The sequence below is a fragment of the Diadema antillarum genome, unplaced genomic scaffold, assembly GCF_040938485.1.
Source record: "Diadema antillarum isolate AM-2024a unplaced genomic scaffold, OU_Dant_1.0 seq00000513_RagTag, whole genome shotgun sequence".
NCBI lineage: Eukaryota > Metazoa > Echinodermata > Echinoidea > Diadematoida > Diadematidae > Diadema > Diadema antillarum.
Genome location: NW_027271467.1, coordinates 160,360 through 182,500, shown reverse-complemented (window position 1 = coordinate 182,500; position 22,141 = coordinate 160,360). Strand labels below are relative to the sequence as shown.

Genomic DNA, 22,141 nt, shown 5'->3' with positions numbered 1-22,141 from the left:
ACTATGAGTTAGTACATTGATGACTGTAGTTTCAAGTTTGTTCATGGCAGAATCAGGGGTGCCCCCCTTGGGACCCAGGGGAGGGGGGTGGGGAAGGGTTCTAATGGGGCCTAAATTGTACATTTTCATCTTCTTCTTGAGAACTCCATGACCCATTTTCACCAAACTTGGCAGGTAGCATCCCTAGGGGGTTAGGAACTCCATTTGTTAAAATGGGCACCATGACCCACCCAGGGGGCCCCCAGGGGGCCCAAACCCCCCAAAATTAAGGAATCCGCAAAAATCTTCTTCTCTAGAACCAGAAGTGATAGAGCTAGGTTAATACTATGAGTTAGCACATTGATGACTGTAGTTTCAAGTTTGTTCATGGCAGAATCAGGGGTGCACCCCTTGGGACCCAGGGGGGGGGGGGGTGAGGAGGGGTCCTAATGGGGCCTAAATTGTACATTTTTATCTTCTTCTTGAGAACCCCATGACCCATTTTCACCAAACTTGGCAGGTAGCATCCCTAGGGGGTTAGGATCTCAATTTGTTAAAATGGGCACCATGCCCCGCCCAGGGGGCCCCCAGGGGGCCCAAACCCCCCAAATGAAGGAATCTTTAAGAATCTTCTCTAGAATCAGAAGTTATAGAGCTGAGATAATACTATGAGTGAGTACATTAATGACTGTAGTTTCAAGTTTGTTCATAGGAGATCCAGGGGTGCCCCTCTTGGGGGTAGGGGGGGGTGGTTGGAAGGGTCCAAATGGGGGCCTGAATTGTACATTTTCATCTTCTTCCTGAAAACCTCATGATGGATTTTTGTCAAACTTGGCAGGTAGCATCCCTAGGTGGTCAGGATCTCAATTTATCAAACTGGGCACCATGCCCCACCCAGAGGGCCCCAGGGGGCCCCAATTCCCCCAAATTAAGGAATCTTGAAAAAATTGGGCCCTTATTGTACATTTTCATCTTCCACTTGAGAATGCCTCGTCAAATTTTGGTAGAGCTGTGAATAATTTAGATTAGTGACTGCGTAAAAGGTGAACTTGCGATACTCAGGTGAGCGCTAGACCCGCGGGTCTCTTGTTTTATAAAATAATAGTAAACATTTCGTTCAGGCATTAGAATAGTTACCCATACTCGGTACCTTTGAAGCATGTTAAGTTGTTCTTATGACACTTTGTGTGGTTAATTCTTGCTAATGCCTTCAGTGATGTGTATCTTTTGTATACTATACCCATCTCTGAGGTGAGTTGAATACCTGTACTCTTCTCCAATCCCCCCTCCCCTCCCCATCCACTCGACCTCCAGGAGAAAAAATTGAAGGAAGCCTACTACTTGATATCACAGATGAGAGACTGAAAAGTATGGGAATCAGGTAAGATCTGACACACTTCAGATTTATCATCTGTTGATTTCTTTCTTGCATGAGGGAAGATGATGCCGGAGAGTGAGTCATTCAGACTTTTATTCTCAGCAGAAGTCTGGGAGGAATTGAACAGTAACTGAGGGCCCTGAATTTACCAGATGACTCAGGCAAAGGCAAGTTCTCTTACTCAGGGCAAGGATCATCATAACACTCCAAAATTTGTGGTTAGGAGCCAGACCATTGAATGTAATAATTTCATTTTTATTGGAATCAAAGGTTAGGTTAGCAGATCTTTAAAGTTAGGGCTTCATCTGTATAGCATGCAAATATCTTGCCTAAGACCTGTTGACATCTAGTGCTCTGTGTTTGTTTTCTTTTTGTTTTTGTGCCACAGTGCCTGTGGAGATCGGATTAAGATCATAAAAGCAATAAACGCACTCACCAAGAAAAAAGACCAGGAGCTGAAAATAAAGGTGAGACTTTACTTTAATTACTCCTCCCCCCTCTTAAAGGGATCATATAGTTTTGGTTGAGACCTACATGTACTTTCAGGTTTCTAACAGTTTTGGGTGAGATAATGAGAAACCTCCTATGAAATATAAAAGATCATGTAATTTTAAGAGGCATTGAACATTAATTTGATGAAACTTGGTTTTGAAATAGCTGAGATACCCAAAACAGAGTAATCCTAATAAAAGGTGGGACCCAGCTTTTATTACCATCGCTTTATTTTACTTTGTTTTTGGATGTCTGAGCCATTATAAAACCGATCTTCATCAAATAAACTATGAACTTGTCTTAGAATGGTGTACTCGGCACTATTTCATAGGTGGTTTCTTGGTATCTCGCAAAAAGTTAAAAGCCCAATCCTCGCCTCCACCAATACTGTACCATCCCTTTAATGTTGCTGAGAAATTCTAACCTGGCTGTCACTTGTAAAGAGGTTTTTACAAATCTCAGTGTTACTGACATTCACATGTGTGTACTAGCTCAACTTTTCCTATTTTGCAGTTGCCACAAACTGTATGCGCAAATACCAAGGCAGTGAACATCATGATATCTTTGTGCATGGTTTTAAAGTTTGAAAATTATTGCATTTGAAGCATTGTCTTTTGTCCATCTAGAAGTAAAACAAGTGAACTAAAATGAATATAGATACTTCTATAGAACAACATAGTAGATGTTGCCTAGGACCCTTGTAGTGGGGCTGGAAGCGTACCAGGTAGCTGATGACATGATTATCACACAAATCTCCTCAAGTTGAAAACAGACATTATATGTGACCCGCTACAACAAAAGTATCCGAAAGTCGGGGGAGGCAGATTTTGTGAAAATGATATGACACTATTCCCTAACTCTTCCGCTTTAATTCATATATAACATGACTCATAAAAGCATTCCGTTGCGGAAATATCAATGATTTTATGAGAGCATGTACACATTGTAGAATGGTCTAGGAAATCAGCATTTCGAGAAAACCGCCTTTGAAAGTTTTCCCTCCGACGCAATCGTGATCAAAAGGAGGTAAGACAGTTTTCACCTCTTGACAATAGAAGGTATGCTCATAGCAACCTCTGCGATGTTCATTCAAGCTTAGCCCCAGCGGTCTACACACGAACAATCAGTAATGAGGATGCCATGTACTGACCAATAAGATCACTCACTCGTTGCTAGGGGTGGAGTCTATCCGCGGCGCTAAATCCAAATCTTCTTACATGGTTTTGTTCCATTGAAAGTCAGAAAATCTTGGCCCAGAAAAATGCTAATTTCTTGCCTTTTCTTTGATCATTTAGCTTCGAAATTTCAGCAGATGATAGACGAAACTATGTCAAAAACAGAAAATTTGATGCTGTTGACCGATTTTGATGACCTAACTTCAAACTCGATTTTCTCAGCTCAGCCGTTAGCGACTTTCGGATCTTTTTGTTGCGGCGGGTCACATATATAGTCCATTTTTTACCTGTAGAAGGGGATTTGTGTGTGAAAGTTGTCTGCGTATAATGCAATATGCTATATATGTCATCATCTTGAAACTGTTTTCTTTTTGTGTGTGTTCTGGAATTGTATATAACTCGACAATGTCATTTGTCAAAGTATGTCAAAATATGCCAAAGTACATTCCCTACATGAGACCCTAGACTGACTGATGGTACCTGTCTTGTCACTAATCAGGTATTCAATGATCCTGTGCATGGACACATCGATTTGCATCCCCTACTGATCAGGATCATTGACACCCCCCAGTTCCAACGGCTGCGCTTCATCAAGCAACTGGGCTGCAGCTACTTTGTCTTTCCCGGGGCAGCTCACAACAGATTTGAACACTCACTGGGGTAATGTGGTGTGCTGTTTTGCACTCCAAGAGCGAGCATACATAATAGACAATAGGGGTAACAAGATCAGGCGTCATCTTTGATTTTAAAACTTTATTATTCTCCTGTAGTTTTGTTGTGTTTGTTATGACTGTGTAAAGTCAGATGCCCCCAGAACAGGTGGCACATAATGCAATTTTGACTGTACATTCAAGTGAATGCACTTTTCTCTTAGAATTTTGCACTTTTGCTCTGTCAAACTAGAGCAGAAGAATTGATGTAACCAAAGATGACATTTCATCTTGTTACCTCCCCCCCCCCCCCCCCCCCCCCCTCAAAAAAAAAAAATCCCCTAACTGAGGGTATGTTTGCATCTGGTTAGCATTAATCAAATCCAAGCAGGAGTGATATGACTCATGTCATTTCCAACTTCAATTATGGAAGGATGCTACCGTTGCCAGTATGTTCACTTAAATAAGCAGCTGTCCTGGTATGAATCTAGGCTGGCGGAAGTTATAGGTCGAGGCAGCGCGTGTTTTCTCTACTGTTTTGTTTCCTTCCTGTGTTTGAAAGAAACTTGAGTGTCATGTTTTGGCACATTTTGCAGTAATATGACCTTTGTAACTGTTCTTTATCAGTGATGGGGATTGATGGAGTAAGGAAGGGGGAAATGGAAATGGGGCGGGGCGGGGGGGGGGGGGGGGGGAGGGAAGAGAAATTTAGATAAATGTCAGTGTGTTATTATAACCTTCATTGAACACACATTGAGGAAGACATAGATTAAGAATATGAGTGGAAGCACTATTACAAATACAAGTGATATTTGTTTTAACTGCACATTAGTATTTATTTTGCTCAAGCAAGTGGTTTAATAGTATTGTCTCCTCTCTTCCCATTGAACTACAGCAGTTCATCAGAGGTGGATAGCCCATAGTAGGTCATAGATATTAATTAATTGATTTGATTTGAGACCATATCTTGTGAAAGCTCAAAGCAAAAAACAAAAACAAAAACAAAACAAAACAAAATATGAATAGTTATGAGATAGATTCTGGAATGAAACTAGTTGTGGTGAGAAACTCAAGAAAAAAAAAGTGTGCAAAAATGAAGTCCAGTTTAGTGTTAATGTATTACTGTTGTGTAGTAGTAAGCACAGTATAACTGAGATATGAATACATCATGGATTTGAATGTGGCAATGGCATTGAATTTCACTGAGTTTGTTGTTGTAAAATGTGTATATATACACACACACCACACACTCAAGTGAGCTATTGCGATTGCTCTTTGTCCGGCGTGTGTCGTGCATAAACTTTTGACATTTTCATTTGACCAAACTTGGCAGATAGCATCCCTAGGGGAAAAGGTTCTCAATTTCTTCAAATGGGCACCATGCCCCGCCTGGGGGGCCCCCAGGGGGGACCCAAACCCCCCAAAATTAAGGAATCTTAAAAAATTGTCTTCTCTAGAACCAGCAGTGATGGAGCTAAGTTATTACTATGAGTTAGTACATTGATGACTGTAGTTTCAAGTTTGTTCATGGTGGCATTAATGGCTCCCCCCTTGGGACCCAGGGGAAGGGGTGGAGAGGGGTCTTAATGGGGCCTAAATTGTACATTTTCATCTTCTTGAAAACCTTGTGATGAATTTTCAACAAACTTGGCAGGTAGCATCCCTAGGGGAATAGAATCTCAATTCCATCAAATGGGCACCATGCCCCACCTTGGGGGCCCCAGGGGGACCCAGCTCACCCCCAGTTAGTAATCTTTAAAGATTTTCTCTAGAACCAGAAGTGTTTGAGCTAAGTTAATACAATGAGTCAGTGTAATCGTGATCTGTGTAATATGCCATTTTTCACTTCTATAAATCTTATTCTGTCTTGGTATCAATCATGATATGCAGGGTTGCTTTCCTAGCTGGTGAGCTGATTCGTACTCTGAAGCGAAAACAACCAGAGCTGGGCATTACGGCGAAAGACCTGTTGTGCGTGCAAATAGCCGGCTTATGCCATGACTTGGGTGAGTTTAAGTGCATTGATGCAGTTCAGGAAGGCTCACAATTAGCTGTATGGCATTGCCTACCGGGGATCCTGTAACAATGTTGTCATGTTGTTTGAATTTGAAGGTTTCCATGTGAGGTATGTGTACGTGTGAAGAGTCTGCGGTGTCACCATACGAGAGTGCTAAGAAGGACTGTTTGAATTTACTCTGGGTAGCTTTAACAAGAGGTTGAGCAAGCTTGGCAAAATTTTAGGAACTGAACAGCTGCTTAGTGGTTGTTGTTTCAGAGCAAACTGACCGTCCGTCGCCATTATGACAGAATATAAACAGATTTCTCAGTCCAGTTACATTCTGGGTCTGTTTATATTGAAATTGCAATAGTGAGCCATTAGTGATATTGTTGTGCAAAGTTACATGTGATTATGTCCAATGTCACTTTTTTTTTTTAATTAACAAGAGTAAAGAGTGAAAACACTTTGACATGAATCTAATCATTTAAATTGCAATATAAAATCATTATCACAAGTCAAAGTTGTTATTATTATTGCTCTATTTCTGTTATAATTATTTATTTCGTTGTTGGTATTGTTATAAACTTATTATCGTTACTGTTTTAAATATTTGTCAACGAAATACCAGTTGGCTTGGTTAGGATGACATGAGTGTAACCCCTTCTCCAGGACATATATAAATTTTACAATAAAAAATTAATGATGTATTATCAATATTAAGTACATATTTTTAAAGATCTTAGATGTCAACAAGTTGTCTTCATGGTTAATTCGTATTGATTGTTTAATGCTACTAAAACAATTTTCTCTTTGTATTTTGCAGGTCATGGACCCTTTTCCCACATGTTTGATAACTTCTTTATCCCCCAAGTCAGACCAGACATCAAATGGAAGGTAAGCCACATCTAACAGTTTGTTTCATTTTTTTTCCCCTGAGGAGCCTGCCAGTTGTTGCAAAAGTATCACTATAAAAGCACTCAGAGAGCACTGACCTCCACCAAGCCAGCAGCTCATTTCCACCCATGTACGCATGCTGAAAATTGCCCAGTTTCCCAATTTAGAAGCCTTTTGTTTACGTCATCAACTTCCAGCCATGTGGCTTCTCACCCAAGCAGAGCATCTGCTTTGGTGGGCGTTTGTAAACCTCCATTATGCGAAGCTTGAATCCCAAGTTCATTGACCCTATCTGCCAAAAGATAAGAAATCCTCCAAAAATTCATAAAAATTCTTTGATCACTACCAAAATTTATTCATCTGTTCCTTGTGTCTCTCTCTCTCTCTCTATATATATATATTTTTTTTTTTTTTTTTTTTGGGGGGGGGGGAGGAGGGGAAGTTTCATTTAAATGTGTTCATAACTTTCTGAGGTATTTTGCACACAACAAACAAACTAAATGCTAATGAAAACATAACCTCCTTCTTTAGTGGAGGTAATTTCATAGAAAGCCAAATTTTGTGTGCTGTCTTTGTGGAGAGCACTGAAATGTTATTTTGTTTGAGGGGAGTTGAGAGCTTATGCAGATGTCGAAGATTATTCTTGAGTGCTTGTAATCATTGCTTGGTATAACTGCAAATGTGTCTTTTTTTCCCCCTTTGTTACAAGGAGAATTTGCACTTGCTGATGTTTTCTCAACATACCTACCCCAGCAAAACAACCAAAGTGAATGATTTCTATTTCTGAAAGTATGGTATTGCTTGCACTGCCTAGGTTTGTGTCATAATGTTTTTCTCTCACTCTTCAAATGACACTATATAAACTGAAAGGACCGTTTCACAGGTTATTGGGATTTTGTCACAATAGGATAGTCTGTATTTAATGTGACTACTATTTTACAAAATGGCTACTGAAAGTAAGTGGTGGAGACTTTATCTCGTTGAGAGTTTAACTACTTACTGTACCACAATTGTGTAGTCTTCCCTCCTGAGTCCTTATTCCTATTTCAACTTTGCTCTTTTCCGCGAAAAAGTATCTTGTGGTGTAACCTGGTGTTAGGCTGTTTACATGTTGTGTTCATTTTTACTCGTGATTTTTTTTCCCCTGATGAATGATATAAGAATTTGAGTGAATGGGTTTCAATATCTGTAATTCATGGTGTATCTCAAACAGTCCATGACCTTGAACTGATATTGCAACTTGTGAAATGAGAAAGCTTTGCACAGCTTGAAATAGAATGAATTAAACCATAGCAGGACAGCATAAGGTATATTACTTCTTTTCCCTTTCCGTATTAACAGTCATGAATAGTGTAGAGATAATGTATGATAATCAAGAAATCAGTAATAATGTGGTTGATTTTGCTCAAACATTTATTTTGTGCACAGTGTACTCCCATTATTAAGAACATGGTTATAACGAAATTCCTGTTACAATGAAATAAATATCCAGGTCGCAAAATTATCAGCTCTATGTTTTTGTATTGTTTGTTTATTTGGTTGTAACAAAAAGAAATCTGCCGGTCCCGAGGACTTTGTTATAATGGGAGTCCTCTGTATTCATATATTCATGTATTACTCTTACAGTGTGGTCGAAATTGACTTATTTCCAGAGATTCAAACAATTTAATCACACACACACACCAAAAATGAAAAAAATTTGTTACGTTTGTCTCTTCATTACCCAACCACAGCATGAGCACTTGTCAGTTCGAATGTTTGACCACCTCATCAAAGAGAATGGACTTGAAGCCGTGTTCAAGGAGAATGGACTGGATGAAACTGACCTTGTTTTCATCAGAGAGCAGATAGAGGGACCACAAAAAGAAGGCGGTAAACAGGTGTGTGAAAGGGCTGTGTAAAGCTGCTGATATGTGGTAGGGACTCAGAAAATCCCTTTAACTACATGATATCACACTTAAAAGAATAATGATTTTAAAAAAGAATCCTGAAACATATATTTCTCAATGCTGAAATGAGACACATTTCTTATCAGATATACACTCAAAATAGTTTCTTTGTAATAGATTCATCTTCCTGGAGGAAGAAAGTTGAATATGTTTTTGACTAAGAAATGTAGCCATGATCATTGAATATCCTAGCAGTCATTGCAAGGATGTCCATGAAGGAGTATTAAACAGTGACTGAAGATTTATTTGCCTGGAAAATGCATTGAAAAGCTACCTGCCATGTGGAATTGGGCCTAATTCTTTAACGCCGCACACTATGCTGTCATTCACATTTGTGCATCTCCAAGGATGCCAGTTTTCAGGCAAAAGCCTGAATTCAGGCCCTGGCATTTTCAAAGTTCAGGCTTTTTCGTGTACAAAGGAGCTTCATTAAGATGTATTTCAGGCCTTCTCTTTCATTCTAACTGGCATCCCTGCATCTCAACCTCCCATTATGACTTCATCAAACAAAATTCGTCATCAAGAGTGACGGGAAAACATGTCTTCAAAGGGTGTGTAAAATTAAGCAAGTAGTCAAAGTGCGTTAGTAATATCAGAGGGTGTGCAAGTGATGTTATGTTGTGTAAGCTTATGTTTTGAACTTCATGCAAAGTACAGTTGGCTCATCAATTTCTGATCTTGTTATTGGGACAATTGGGACAAAGGTTTTGCTTCCATGACATCCCGACTAAGTAGAGGCAACTGTATTCTGAAGACTCCTTTAAAAGCAGTCTAAAAACTCACTTGTTTAAAGCCTCAATTTGACTACTCATTACATGTACTTGATATTTGTATGTCCTTTATCTCCTTCACTTTCTCTTCCTTCCGCGCCTAGAGCACTTTGCAGAGTGGATTGGCGCTATATAAATCATATCAATTATTATTGTTATTATTATTGTTAATTATCACAGGCATGATTATGTGATTCCTTGCAGGTAGCATTTTAATAGAATACTTCAGTGAAATTGATTAAAAAACAAACATGTTTTTTGGCCAAGTCTGCCTGCAACTGTGGCCAAATTATCTTGCGCGTGTCATTACGTCTGAATGCCCAGTGATTTGGTTGCTGCAAACCCACATGTTTACAGGTACAAAGGGAACCAGTTCTCGTATTAAATGACCTCTGCAGTGCAGTGCATGTTGATGTTTGTTGATTCATGATACCCTCAACAATATTCATATGTAGCAAAATAAATATATACATACTAGGTGTTTCAAAAAACATTTCCCACTTTTGATCATTGATAGCTCAAAAACTATTCATCCGATAAAACTGTCATTGATATAAATAATAGCTGAATAGTGTACAATTTGGTTGAAGGTAATTTGAATGTGAAAGCATAAATCAGTTTCATTAAATCTAAGATTGATTTTGAAGTAAGGTTTCAGATTTTGGTCAAATTTTAAACCTCTGTACAAAAATGAACTTTGCACAGGAACCAATGATGTGTATGTGAGTGTGTGCTGACAATGGCCCTGAACAATAGACATGCCTGAACCACCTGTTGACTAGGCGTCAGTCTGGTGCTCCCAGGCACATGAATGCTTAATCAATAATTCATGTAGATTGCCCCGGGCACTGCTAGTCTGGATTCATGCACAGTAAAGGGTAAACTGCATGCACATGGAAAAAGGAGGCACACGTTTCCATGTGCTTGCAAACACCACATTCCGTTCCAGCTGGCAATCATTTTCAATTTTTTGCTTCACATATCACTAAATTAGGGATATAAATAAGCATAAATGATCTAAAGTTCCTCATTTTAATACAACTGTCTACTAATTAAATAGTCTGACAAATTTTTCGCTTTTTGATAAAAAGAAATCATTTTTGGTAAAGAGTTCAGCAGCATTTATCATTGGGGCGATATGTTTCACAGTTGATTTATTTAAGGCTCCATTTACACAAGTGTATACTCTAATTGATTTTCTTTGCTTCCTGTCACCATGTTTACGATAGAACAGAAGGTATTCATTGTAATTTCGTTTTTCAGAAGTAGGGAGATCACTGTCGAGACCCAACGACAGTATCGGCAGGCGTTTGACTTTACACAGATACTGCCAGAGGCTGAATAAAGACTAGTTATGACAGGGGAATTTCTCATGAATAAATTGATAATGAAGCATTCAAACCCTAACCATTGTTTAGGACCATTGTCAGGGTGTTACTAGAGTAACCACACACTCCCATACACACCCATTGACCCCTGTGCAAAGTGAAATTTTGTACAGAGGGTTGAAAATAGAGCAAAATCTGGAACCTAACTGTGAAATTAATCATGGATTTCATGAAACTGATTTATGTTTTCATATTCAAACCACCTCCAACCAAATTGTACACTATTCAGCTATTACTCATATCACTGACAGTGTTATCTGATATATAGTTTATGAATTATTAAGAATCAAAAGTGGGAAATGTTTTTTGAAACACCTAGTACATGCCTTCCATGATGATTTGTCTACTATTTTTCTTCAGATTACTTGGGTGTGCTCACCAGAAAATGAAAAATAAATAAAAAGATAAAAAATAAAAAAATCTTCCACCCAAAGATTCTGCTCATGACCTCATCTTTCAATCATTGCCAAAGTACTGATATGATTTTTTTTTTTCAAAAAAGACAATGGGCCGAATGCATAAACGCTAGCAATTGCTTGTGCTAGCCTTTTACTCGAATCCGTATGCATAAAAACAAGCGAGCAGAAGCTTTTGCTGGCAAGAACAAGCAATTACTTGCTGCCCACAAGCAATTGCTTAGAGACCAAGCGTTTGCTTAAAAACGTATGCATAAAACATACCTTTTGCTTGTTCTTGCTAGCAATTGCTTACGATTTTCCAAGCTCTGTAAAATGAACTTGAGCTTTTGCTTAACTTGGACGTTCTCTTTTAAGTATCATTTTCACATTCATACAAGAAAGACCACACTTGTGCAGGAGTGGTATAAATCTACAAGAAATTACTCTCTAGCAGTGTTAGAAACTTTTTCATTTCAACAACGGGAATGTCCAGTGGTCAGCACGAAAAACAGGTATATGTCTGACTTCGGTGGAGAGCAAGGAGACCTCTCTCCACGTGAGATCTGGTAGATCCGGGCTATCTCTATAAGCAGTGATGGGAATCAGCCAGTACGTGTGTGTATATAGATGTGTGTGTGCGTCTGTGTGCGCATTTATGAGTGCCATTTCATAGCTCTATTGCTATGTCAGGAAATGTTTCGCACACACACCCCTTTCAAATACATGCTGTCACACTCGCCTTTGTTCTTGTGTTCGCACAGGCGTGATGTTCCTTTTGTTGAAAACGCAAGCAGTTGCTTGTGCGGGACAAGCAAAAGGTATGGGCACAAGCAAAAGGTTATGCATATGGATTTAAGCAATTGCTTGAGCTAGACCTTTTGCTAGAAGAGCTTGTGCTTTTGCTTGAAGCAATTGCTTACAAGCAATTGCTCGTTTTATGCATTCAGCCCATTGGAATGCATCTTCCCCTAGACTGAGCATACCTTGCATGTTTCCCTGCAGTGTCTTTTGTTAGTCAAATTAGTAACATGGAAACATGAAGAACATCAGAAACTTCAGAAATACTGTGACCTTAGTGTGTGCCATAGTAATTCTTCACTCCATTGTTCCATGCATTGATAGGGTGCAGAGAATTGGGCATACAAGGGGCGGGGCAAGATGAAGTGCTACCTCTACGAGATCGTGGCCAACAAACGCAACGGGATCGACGTGGACAAGTGGGACTACTTTGCCCGTGACTGTCACAACCTGGGGATCGCCAACAGCTTTGATCACTGGCGGTTCATGACCTTTGCCAGGGTACTTGAAGTGGACGGAGAGATGCAGATATGCAGCAGGGACAAGGTCATTTTCAGTCTTTTTTACTCTGAAAATCCATTTAAAGTAAAGTCAGAAAACTATTTATTACTCTCATTAAGAATATCAGCCACCTTTGTGGTTTTTGGTGACAATTTAAAAGTCTGAACCACTGCTGCACCTACCCTATAACCTTTGACAGTTATTACTTTCACACTACCTTAGAGAGAGTGATGCGCAGAGAGATGCCAACTTGTGTCACTAGACATGTCTGTTGCAGGAAAGGCAAAATGCTGTTTTCCACCAAAAATACACTGTTCAGGACGGAATAATACTCATTGCTGTTTGCGTGGGGCATGTGATTTTGAAGGAAGATTAAGCTCAGAAAATTATTGTCCACTGTGATTCTAAGTGTCTCTAGAGCTTTGTATTGATATATGACTCAAATCAAACGGAACATTAATGTGAGAGATAAAACTACACACTCTTTCAGTATATCTGTGATTGTGAAATTTAAATGAAAGACCTGACATAGTTATGTATCACTATGTGCTTGATGTTTGTTTGCCATCTTTGGTTTAACTCTTATTCAGGAAGTTGGCAATCTGTATGACATGTTCCACACAAGGAACACCTTACACCGGAGGGCATACCAGCACAAAGTCAACAAAATCATAGAGACCATGTGAGTAAATATGTCTCCTGCCAGACCTTGTTATGAGTGAATCATGCATTTTTTGGAAAGATTTTTCCTCACGAGTGAGAGTTTTTTGGAGAACTTGACAATTAATTATGGTCCACTATCATATGATCATTCCAATCCAATTTCCTGACAGGTATACAGTGCCTTCCAAGCACATGCCTTTGACTACCCAATTTAGGAAACTTGGAAAATAGATAAGAAAAATGTCATTACATGGTCATGGCTCTATATTATTTTATTGTGAGGTAGAATCTGATGAAATTAGGTGTGAATTAGGTGTTTTTTAATCTGTATTGATAACAAACATGTGTTATGGAATTAAAATTTCATTTGAATTGAATTGAATTGAATAGATCAAGTTCAAACTAATTAAATTGATATGTACATATGTGATTATTTCTGATGTAATCTTTAAAGCATGGGCCATTGTTGCAGTATACTAAGGCATTTCAATACTCATTTTGCAATAGCATCTAGCTTGGGGCTTGAACAGAAGATATGGTAACAGTCTTCTTTTTTCATGGAATTGAGCAATTAAAGACTTCTCAATATGGTTTCTTTGAACTTTAAAGGAAAACATTGACAGAAAACTGGTTATTTCAGAACAAATTATGACAGAATCCAAAACATGCAGTGACGGATATCTGTGTGGTAGGCATGGAAAATCCCTAAACTACTTTTTCCCCAATGTATCCTGTTTGAAGTTTCATATTTATTCTTCTTCTCTTTCTTTTTTTTTTTTCTTTGGTTTGATTTGTGTGTGTTTTTGTATGTGTTCAGGATAGTAGAGGCTCTAGTCAAGGCTGATTCACACCTGAGGTTGTTTCCAGGAAAAGATGGGTATGTTTTCAAGGCTTCTATTGATTTTGATTTCATCCCAAGATGTGGAAATGTTGCACAGATGTTAGAATATTCGTGGCACAAAGAATGAGTTACATTGAAGGTTTGCTGGCACGATGTCCTCGCACGTGTTCAGAGTGGAATGCCCTTCCATGTTTATGTTGACTTTAAAGGACCTATGCAATACAAATACATATTGACTTGTCTTAACCCTATTCTAACTGGGCTATTTGAGACCAAGTTTTTACAGGGGGAGGTCAATTTGACTCCTCCTTCAGATCTCGGCCGCCGATCGCGCGATCGCCGCAAAATTTTGCCTGAACATAGAGCCGGATGTCAACTACAAGATTACATGGTCATACAAAAGAAAAATTTTGATTTTCTATTTTTAGTAAATTAATTATGCAAATTTATGCATGAAATCATATGTTCACCTATAACTCCATTAAAAAGACTGAATGATTGCTAAATTTTTGTGTAAGAGTTCCTCAAGACACATTGAACAATTTTCTTGTAAAAAATAGCGCAATCAAAATCAGTTTCTTTTGTTTTTTATTGTTTTGTTAATTTCTTATGTATTTCGTTGTTTTTTTTGACCTTTTGTTTTCTATTGTTTTTTGGCCAAAATTTGTTGCAGGCACTTTTTCAAGCTTATCTACATTAAAATTGATTAATTTCAATGTTTAAAGTTGAAATAATCTAATTTATATCAATTTAACCAAAAAACACAATTTGCATTGGATTTGCACACGATATCATGAATTTGAGCCATTTTCGGGTTGACATGCATATGCAAAACATTATGTAACTTCAGAACGGTGTACCCGGACTCGCAAATTTGGTCTCAAAATATGCGGGAGACTTCAAAGAAAAAAGTCATGAAACGACGCTGCAAAATCTTTGCGCATTGTGGAATCGCGGCGCGAAATGTCTAGGGGGGGGGGTCAAATTGACCCCCCCCCCCCCCCCCCAGTTAGAATAGGGTTAATTTATAATACCCTCAACAATAGTGTGGCTGAATGAATGTTTAGATACATGCCATATATTTTATTAAAAATTTGATTATTTTTCTTCAGATTACGTGGATATGCCCACATAAAGCCTTCTAACCAAACTTTTCAAGTTGGAATGAGCATGTTGTGACATCACACTTTGAATAGTGCAGTTGATAGTTCAACATGTTGAAACTTGTTGCAGAGATTTGATATCATCATGCCAACCTGGTCTTTGTTTCTAAGCAATATCAGCAACAGCAAAATTACCCACTCATCAAATTGACCCCAAATTTCTTATTAACTAGCAATAAAATGATTGTCAAGATAATGACACTTACATTCATTTGATGTACAATAGTTTGCAAAGCCAATTCAAATGGACTTGTGATTGATTACAGTATTGGGCGGGGACTTTTCATTTATCAAAAGTGTCTCAAAATACAGTTGTATGGATTTAATCAAAGGAATGTCTGGTACTAGCATTGTAATCAATTTTTATTTATGATTATCATTATCATTATCAGTAATGTAAAGATATAAATACAGTCAAACCTGCCTTAGCAGCCACCTGTCTATAACAGCCACTTTTTTCGTCTCCCTTGGGTGGCCGCTATAGACAGGTTTGACTGTAAGTAGCAACATGTTCAAGGTCGTACTATTACTATATTTACATGCACTCTGCCATGTAACAGAAAGCCGCTGACGATGTCGGAGTCTCTGGACGACATGCACGCGTACACCCAGGTGACGGACAGCGTCCTCGAACACATCATCTTCTCTCGCTCCCCCGAGCTGGAGGAATCCCGTGGCATCATCCAGAAGGTCCTCACCAGACAGCTGTACAAGTGTGTGGGCCAGTCACAGCCCCCTGGGACCACCAAACTGGAGGTTAGGCAAGCATGGAATGGGAGTGTCAATCTTAAACAAACTGTGCCACAATGCAATGGATTGAGGACTAATGAAACTGCTCAGCTCATAGCAGGTGTCTGTGGTGATTTAGCTCAGTCGAAAATGCTTCTGCCTCCCAATCCAAATGACCTGGATTTGATTCCCAGAGTCTAGCAGAGCAATGTTGTGTGTAATCATACCATCCCGTCTTGTAGGAGGCAAAGCACTCTGTCCCTGAGATAGGACATTTAATGGAGGTCTTGTGTGTGAGTTAGTCACAACTCATGGGCATAAAAGATCCCACTTCATTCATTCATCATAAAGAGCAGGGTGCTAACCCAATGAAGTGGTCCACCTACCCACCCTCACAAGAAAAATCGGGGAATGATGCAGACCCCTTGTAGTTCGCCCCAGGTTACTGCCAATAGTCAGCAAACAATATCAACCAGGCACATTGTGCCATATGAAGAGGAAGTTGGCTGAAATGCTACATGATTTACATCCAGTTCATGTCACTGGTCGTGATGCCCACTTCAAGTATCACACTGCTTTGCCATTACTAGCTTGCTAACCCTTCCGTCCAACATGATTGCAGATTTGTCTTTGGAGTTAAAACTTGTCTTTGCGATGCATAATTAACTCCATGCCATTACGCTGTAGACCTCCTGCACTTGAACTTTACCCCTTGACATATCTTGCAGCTACAGATGTTTAGGAAAAAAATATCCTCTAGTCCTTTTTTGCTTCAACAAACTTTTTGTGAACCCCCATGGTGTAATGGCTATATTACCTACATCAGATTCATGTTCTATTGTATGTATATACTCTGTCTCTTTACAGTAATGTTTAGCTAGTGAAGAGAGATATGAACACAGTTCCGTGCAAAAACACAATCTGAAAGGGCCGCCATGAAGTACATGCAGGAATATACCCCAAATTAACTATCATTATCAAATCTGTTCTGGTCACCTTTAGTGAAGATCGCAGAGGCATTGCTGATCCCTTACATCTGGAGGGGTTAGAGGGTAAAAGAAAGTGATTTAATCACCCAATGGATTTTTTTTTTTTTTTTTTTGGGGGGGGGGGGATATGTTGGTGACATGGTATGACACATATGTTCAGATCTAGTTTTGAAAATCATTTCTGTATTGTTTAAAGTCAGAGACTTTGATTACATTTTCTAAAACTTATTGTCACAATGAAGAATGGCTAGGGAGTCTCCTAATTGTAGATAAAGGTGTGGTCATATTGTTATGATGTCATAAGAATATTTCACTGTTTCCAGATACTTTGACATTTTGAAGTTTATCTTATTTTCTCTATTACTTTTTGCTAACCCCCTTGTGTAGTTTGCCTGTTAGTGAAGTGCCCACCATCTGAAGTAGCCTGTTGTCCGCAGTGACTTCCAAGATTAGATGCATTTTGTCTGTGCATCTGTTAGTACTCCCCATTTACTTATTTTTTCCCCCTTTGCAAACAACGAATGACCAACAATTTAATTTCTTGCACCTCTCTCTGTCAGAGTGAATTTGAAATCTGCAAGCAGATCTGCACTGCGCTGTCTGATGAAGAGCTTGGTGGACCCCAGTTAGACCTTGATGACTTGATTGTTCATGTAAGTGTCAGGGCAGGAGGCATGAGTAGTGGGTAGAACAGAGTAGAGAGAAGTTGAGGATTTGAGACCATGCTTTCTGTTGCTCCTGGAAGTCAGCTGTTCATATACTTCTTTTGTTCACATGTTGTATCCAAAAGTCACTTAACTTCTCATCCAACTGCTTCATGTTAATGGGCAGTTTGTTTTTATGATTTAAATCTCCTGTAATTTTGCAGAAGAAAAGCATAATGTGTTTAGAGCAGTCTAGAAATCCAAGAAATGGGATTCTACAAGTTTTTGGTCATGTTGTCTGTGTGTAAGATGCTATCAGGAGAAAATGTTCTAAAACGAAAAATTTTCGTGTGCATTTTAATCTCACGAATTTCGAGCTAAGATTTGCGAAATCAAAATGCATTTGAAAGTTCTTGTCTACACTATACGCATTGAATGTTAGAGGCAACTCGCAAAAAATACATGTCAGGAAAAAAGGCCATCGGCTCCAATTCACGAAAATTTCATGCCGCGAAAATATTGTGTTTTACAGTAGTTGCATGAAAATGAAACATATTCCAAATATCACAGGTTCAAACTACTGTATCAATATGTACATGCATGTATTTGAAGGTATTAGTTTAGTGCCCATATTTGTGTGTGTTTGTGTATGCATAGTAGTATAGTATTTCTAATAGCTAACATTCATCATTATAAGTCCTACACATGTAATTTAGATTATCATAATATTGTAATATGTCTCTTTCTATAAGCAATTGAGTCTTATGACCACATTACTGAAATCTCCATCGGCCTTTCACAGGTGGTCAAACTGGACTATGGCATGGGGAACCAGAACCCAGTGGACTATGTTCGGTTCTATTCCAAGGAGGATCCCTCCAAGGCAATCATGATCCGCAAAGGCCAGGTAGGGGGAAACTCTTGCCGCGAATGAACTTGTGTGTGCATTTGTGGGGTCGGTGATAGGAATCCAGTGTGGCTGATTTTGAAAACAGCAACAACTGCAACAACAAGAGAGCAAAGAGAGAAACCTAAAATTAGTGCAGGGCCCTGTTTTATGAACAGTTGTAATTGATTATATAGTTTATTTCTATCATAAGTCTATGGCAGCCTGTGTGTTAAGGAAATTTAAAATCGATATCTTTTAATAAAAGGGGGCCCAGAGCAGCTAGTGTGTGCTGCATTTGGCCTCCTGTGGCAGGTTCAAAGTAGGGAATTAATGTCTTGAATGCATACTGCCACAGTGCTTGTCCCCTTGAGCCAGACACTTCTGTAAAAGTGGAAATTTTTGCCGCATTTCGCGCAACCAGAAGCTAGTGCAAAAATAAATGCATGCGAACATTTTTGCATGACATGTTCCAGTAGTTAATGTCCTGATTCCATGGAGTTAAAAATATGCAAAATTCAAAAAAAAAAAAAAAAAAAAAAAAAAAAAAACAGCTCAAAAAATGTATACTTTTACAGTATTATATACCTCATTTGATTTATCCTTGATTCTGATTGGTTGAAATCAGGGGCATAAATTCAACAATAAAGAAATATTGTAAAAAATGAAAAAAAAAATGTAAAGACATTTCAGAATGGAGACTACAGGAATTTGGGTTTGATATCAACACATCTTGTAAAGAAGTTTTGTAAACCACCAGCAAGTGGTCAAAGGATACATGTATTTCAGTGACAATATTATTACTAGAAAGAATTAAAAATCCACTGTACCATTGACCACAGAGTTTGTTACCTCTGCCAAGGGAGGAGGTTATGTTTTCGCTACCGTTGGTTTGTTAGTTAGTTTGTTTGTCCGTGTGCAAAATAACTCAAAAAGTAGATAACGGATTTGGATGAAACTTACAGGAAAGGTTGAGAATGACACAGGTAACAGATGATTAAATTTTGGTAGTGATCCGACAATTTTTGGGGAATTTATGAAGGATTTTCGATATTTTGGCAGGTGGGGTCAATGAACTTGGGAGTCTACGCTGCGAATTATTGAGGTAAACATACGCGCACTAAAGTGCGTACGTGCTCCACTTTCTGCTAGGGCGAGGCATGCCGCGCAGCTGAGGGTTTATGACGTAACAAAGGCTTCTAAATTGGGAAATCAGGCGATTTTCAGCATGTATACCTATGGGTGGAAATCAATCTCTATGGAAGAGCCCAAAGAGCTTTTCCTCAGTGGTGGAGAGGAGAAAAATCTCTTTGGGAAGAGCAAGATCATCGGTGGAAAGTAGCTGCTTGGCGGAGGTCTGCGCTCTCAGAGTGCTTTTCTAGTTAGCAATGAATTTAGGAATATTGGAGAAAAAAGAAACTAAACCTTCACACCACACTACCTCATTGTAATGCCTCAGCACTGAACGATGCTGCAGGCTTTTATCCTGGTTGTCCATCCGGTTGTGTGTCCATCTGTGCGTCTGTCTCACATCTCGTTTTACGTTTGTTTCTATGTTTGTTGCAGGTGTCTCAGATGTTGCCAGAGAACTTTGTAGACCGCTACATCCGCCTCTACTGCAAGCACCGCGATGCCAAGAGCCTACAAAAGGCGGAAAGGTGCTTTTACAAGTGGTGTGAAGACCAAGGCTTCGGAAAGCCAAAGGTACCATTCCTCAACTGCACTTGGATTAATGTCTTCCACTCCACTGATATACAAATATATGTATACAGGGGGAATATATGTTGTTTGTGACAGCAGCAGGGTTGGAACAAGTGAATATTATTGTGTGCAGACACACCATTTGGGAGAAAAATACTTCTAGGTATTTGTATATGTGCAGCCCCTGAATAAGTACTTTGAATTCAGTTAATGACATATCATCACATGGTGCTCTAAGAAGGTTGTGTCAGGATTAAAGTTGTCTTGAAACTTAAATGATTATCACACACCCAGGGGCTCTTATATTTCACTGATTTTGTCCAATCAACTTTTTTTTTGAACTGGAGTTTACTTCTCCACAAATCAACTAGAATGAGCTTCATAGAACTTATACATACCATGCAGTGGGTATTATTGTGCGCCTAACGTTACAAGGTACCAGCTTGTGAAGCAAATTGTGTTCAATCTCATAACATTTTCTGATTTTAAACATTTTGCATTTTTCTCTGTCTATCTCAAATCTTCCAGCCTGGAAATATGTTGGATCCAGCGATGACACCCTTCAAGCAAGAGGGAGAGAAAAACGGCGAAGATGATCCACCTCCTACAAAGAAGTCAAAGACGAACCTTGTGGACAGATTCTAGCTGTGTTGTTTTATCCCAGTGTTTTTTGTTCCTTCTCCTGTAATTTGTGTCTTCCTGTTCATTCACCTTTTTTTTTTCCTTTTCAAAGTTTCAATTAGTATGGTGCTACTTCTGTTGCCATCAAACTTAGATTAAGTTCTGTTCTGCTTTTGTTGTAGTGATGGTTATTCTGGTTTCTTTTCTTCCACTGCATGTACATGGTGGCATGTTTCAGCAACATGCACCGGCATTATAGTGGTGTTAGAATCACCTCTCTATGACAGCAAGAAAGGAAAATAATTAGCAGGCTCTTGTTGTGACAAAGGATAAGCCTTAGTTGTACATTTCAAAGGCTTTCTACAGATGTGATCCTGAAAACTCTGTTGCAAGTGAGGGAGGAGGAGAAAATGTCTTGCGTTAGTGTTAGAACGTGCTAGAATATGTAACCGCTTACCTCATAGTAGTGTACCTCAGGATCTATGTGCCATGCCAGTGCACATCAGATTGTCCATTTCAAATGCACAAATAGATCATATGTCTGGAATTTTTGGAACTGCCAAGTGAACAGATGGATTAGAGCTTGAGTCATGTAACAATCATGTCATACAGGCAAATATCATATAGACCTATAGAGCAACTATTGATTTTGATATGAGCAAGGATGACACTGTTACATTGGACAGTGGTTTAGATTCAAATACTGTAAACGTCAATATTTTCGCGCGATTAATTTTTCGCGCTGAGCGGCTCGAAAACATATTCGCGGGTTCTTAAATTCGCGCTCCGCAGCGGGTTAATACACAGTCTCTATTTTCATCCAGCGATGCCAGCGTACGATAAGCGACGTAGCGAGCGGCGCGAGTGCGAGTACAAGCGCTCAACTACGTAGTACATGTGTATTTTACTCGATACATGTACTGTAGTACTAGTACTAGTACTGTAGTCGCGGGGATGTAGCAATCGGCCATGGGCTCGGTGCGTGCGGTGCGTGCGATGATACTGCTATATGCGTAAATATGTCTGTACTACGTAGCTGTATCATCGACGAAGCGCACACAATTCAGGCCGTTCAAAATGTGCATAGAAAATTGCGAAGATGTATTCGCCCGTTTTTGAATTCGCGCTAGCCGAACGTACCGCGAAATCTGCGAAAATTAATGTACCGCGAAAATTTCCACGTTTACAGTATGCAACTTTATGCTTGCCTCCAGAGACTTGTAATTTATGTACAAAAAGAATTATGCTTGATAGATGGATCCTAAATGTATGTTTGAAGTAGTGAACAGGAAAATTCCATTAAGCTAAACAATTGCCTTTTAACCAGTGCCATTAAATTAAACATCAAACCCTGTTTAATGACCTCACGTACAATGAGGCTCTGCATTGAATAAGGGAAATTTAGCGGTCTCTATTTTGCATTACTGTTCATTTTTGCTGATCTCTTTTTTATGTTGATGACAAGGTTACAGTTACCACTAGATAAAAACCAGTGGTCCTGGCCACCTTGTTATAACCGTGTTTCCCTGTATA

The 22,141-nt window shown here is 39.1% G+C and overlaps 1 protein-coding gene across 1 annotated transcript in view; it reads left to right on the top strand.

Moving 5' to 3' along the window:
• Window positions 1-20,632, top strand: part of LOC139734217 (deoxynucleoside triphosphate triphosphohydrolase SAMHD1-like) — a 22,038-nt gene extending 1,406 nt beyond the window's left edge. Inside the window, exons 3-16 of the mRNA XM_071645020.1 lie at window positions 1,294-1,360; window positions 1,746-1,824; window positions 3,524-3,684; window positions 5,565-5,680; window positions 6,497-6,567; window positions 8,301-8,447; window positions 12,195-12,416; window positions 12,962-13,053; window positions 13,852-13,911; window positions 15,599-15,794; window positions 17,317-17,409; window positions 18,203-18,307; window positions 19,853-19,990; window positions 20,516-20,632. Of these exons, the coding sequence (XP_071501121.1) occupies window positions 1,294-1,360; window positions 1,746-1,824; window positions 3,524-3,684; window positions 5,565-5,680; window positions 6,497-6,567; window positions 8,301-8,447; window positions 12,195-12,416; window positions 12,962-13,053; window positions 13,852-13,911; window positions 15,599-15,794; window positions 17,317-17,409; window positions 18,203-18,307; window positions 19,853-19,990; window positions 20,516-20,632 (1,664 nt within the window). The remainder of the gene's footprint in view (window positions 1-1,293; window positions 1,361-1,745; window positions 1,825-3,523; window positions 3,685-5,564; window positions 5,681-6,496; window positions 6,568-8,300; window positions 8,448-12,194; window positions 12,417-12,961; window positions 13,054-13,851; window positions 13,912-15,598; window positions 15,795-17,316; window positions 17,410-18,202; window positions 18,308-19,852; window positions 19,991-20,515) is intronic.
• Window positions 20,633-22,141: the final 1,509 nt, after the last annotated feature.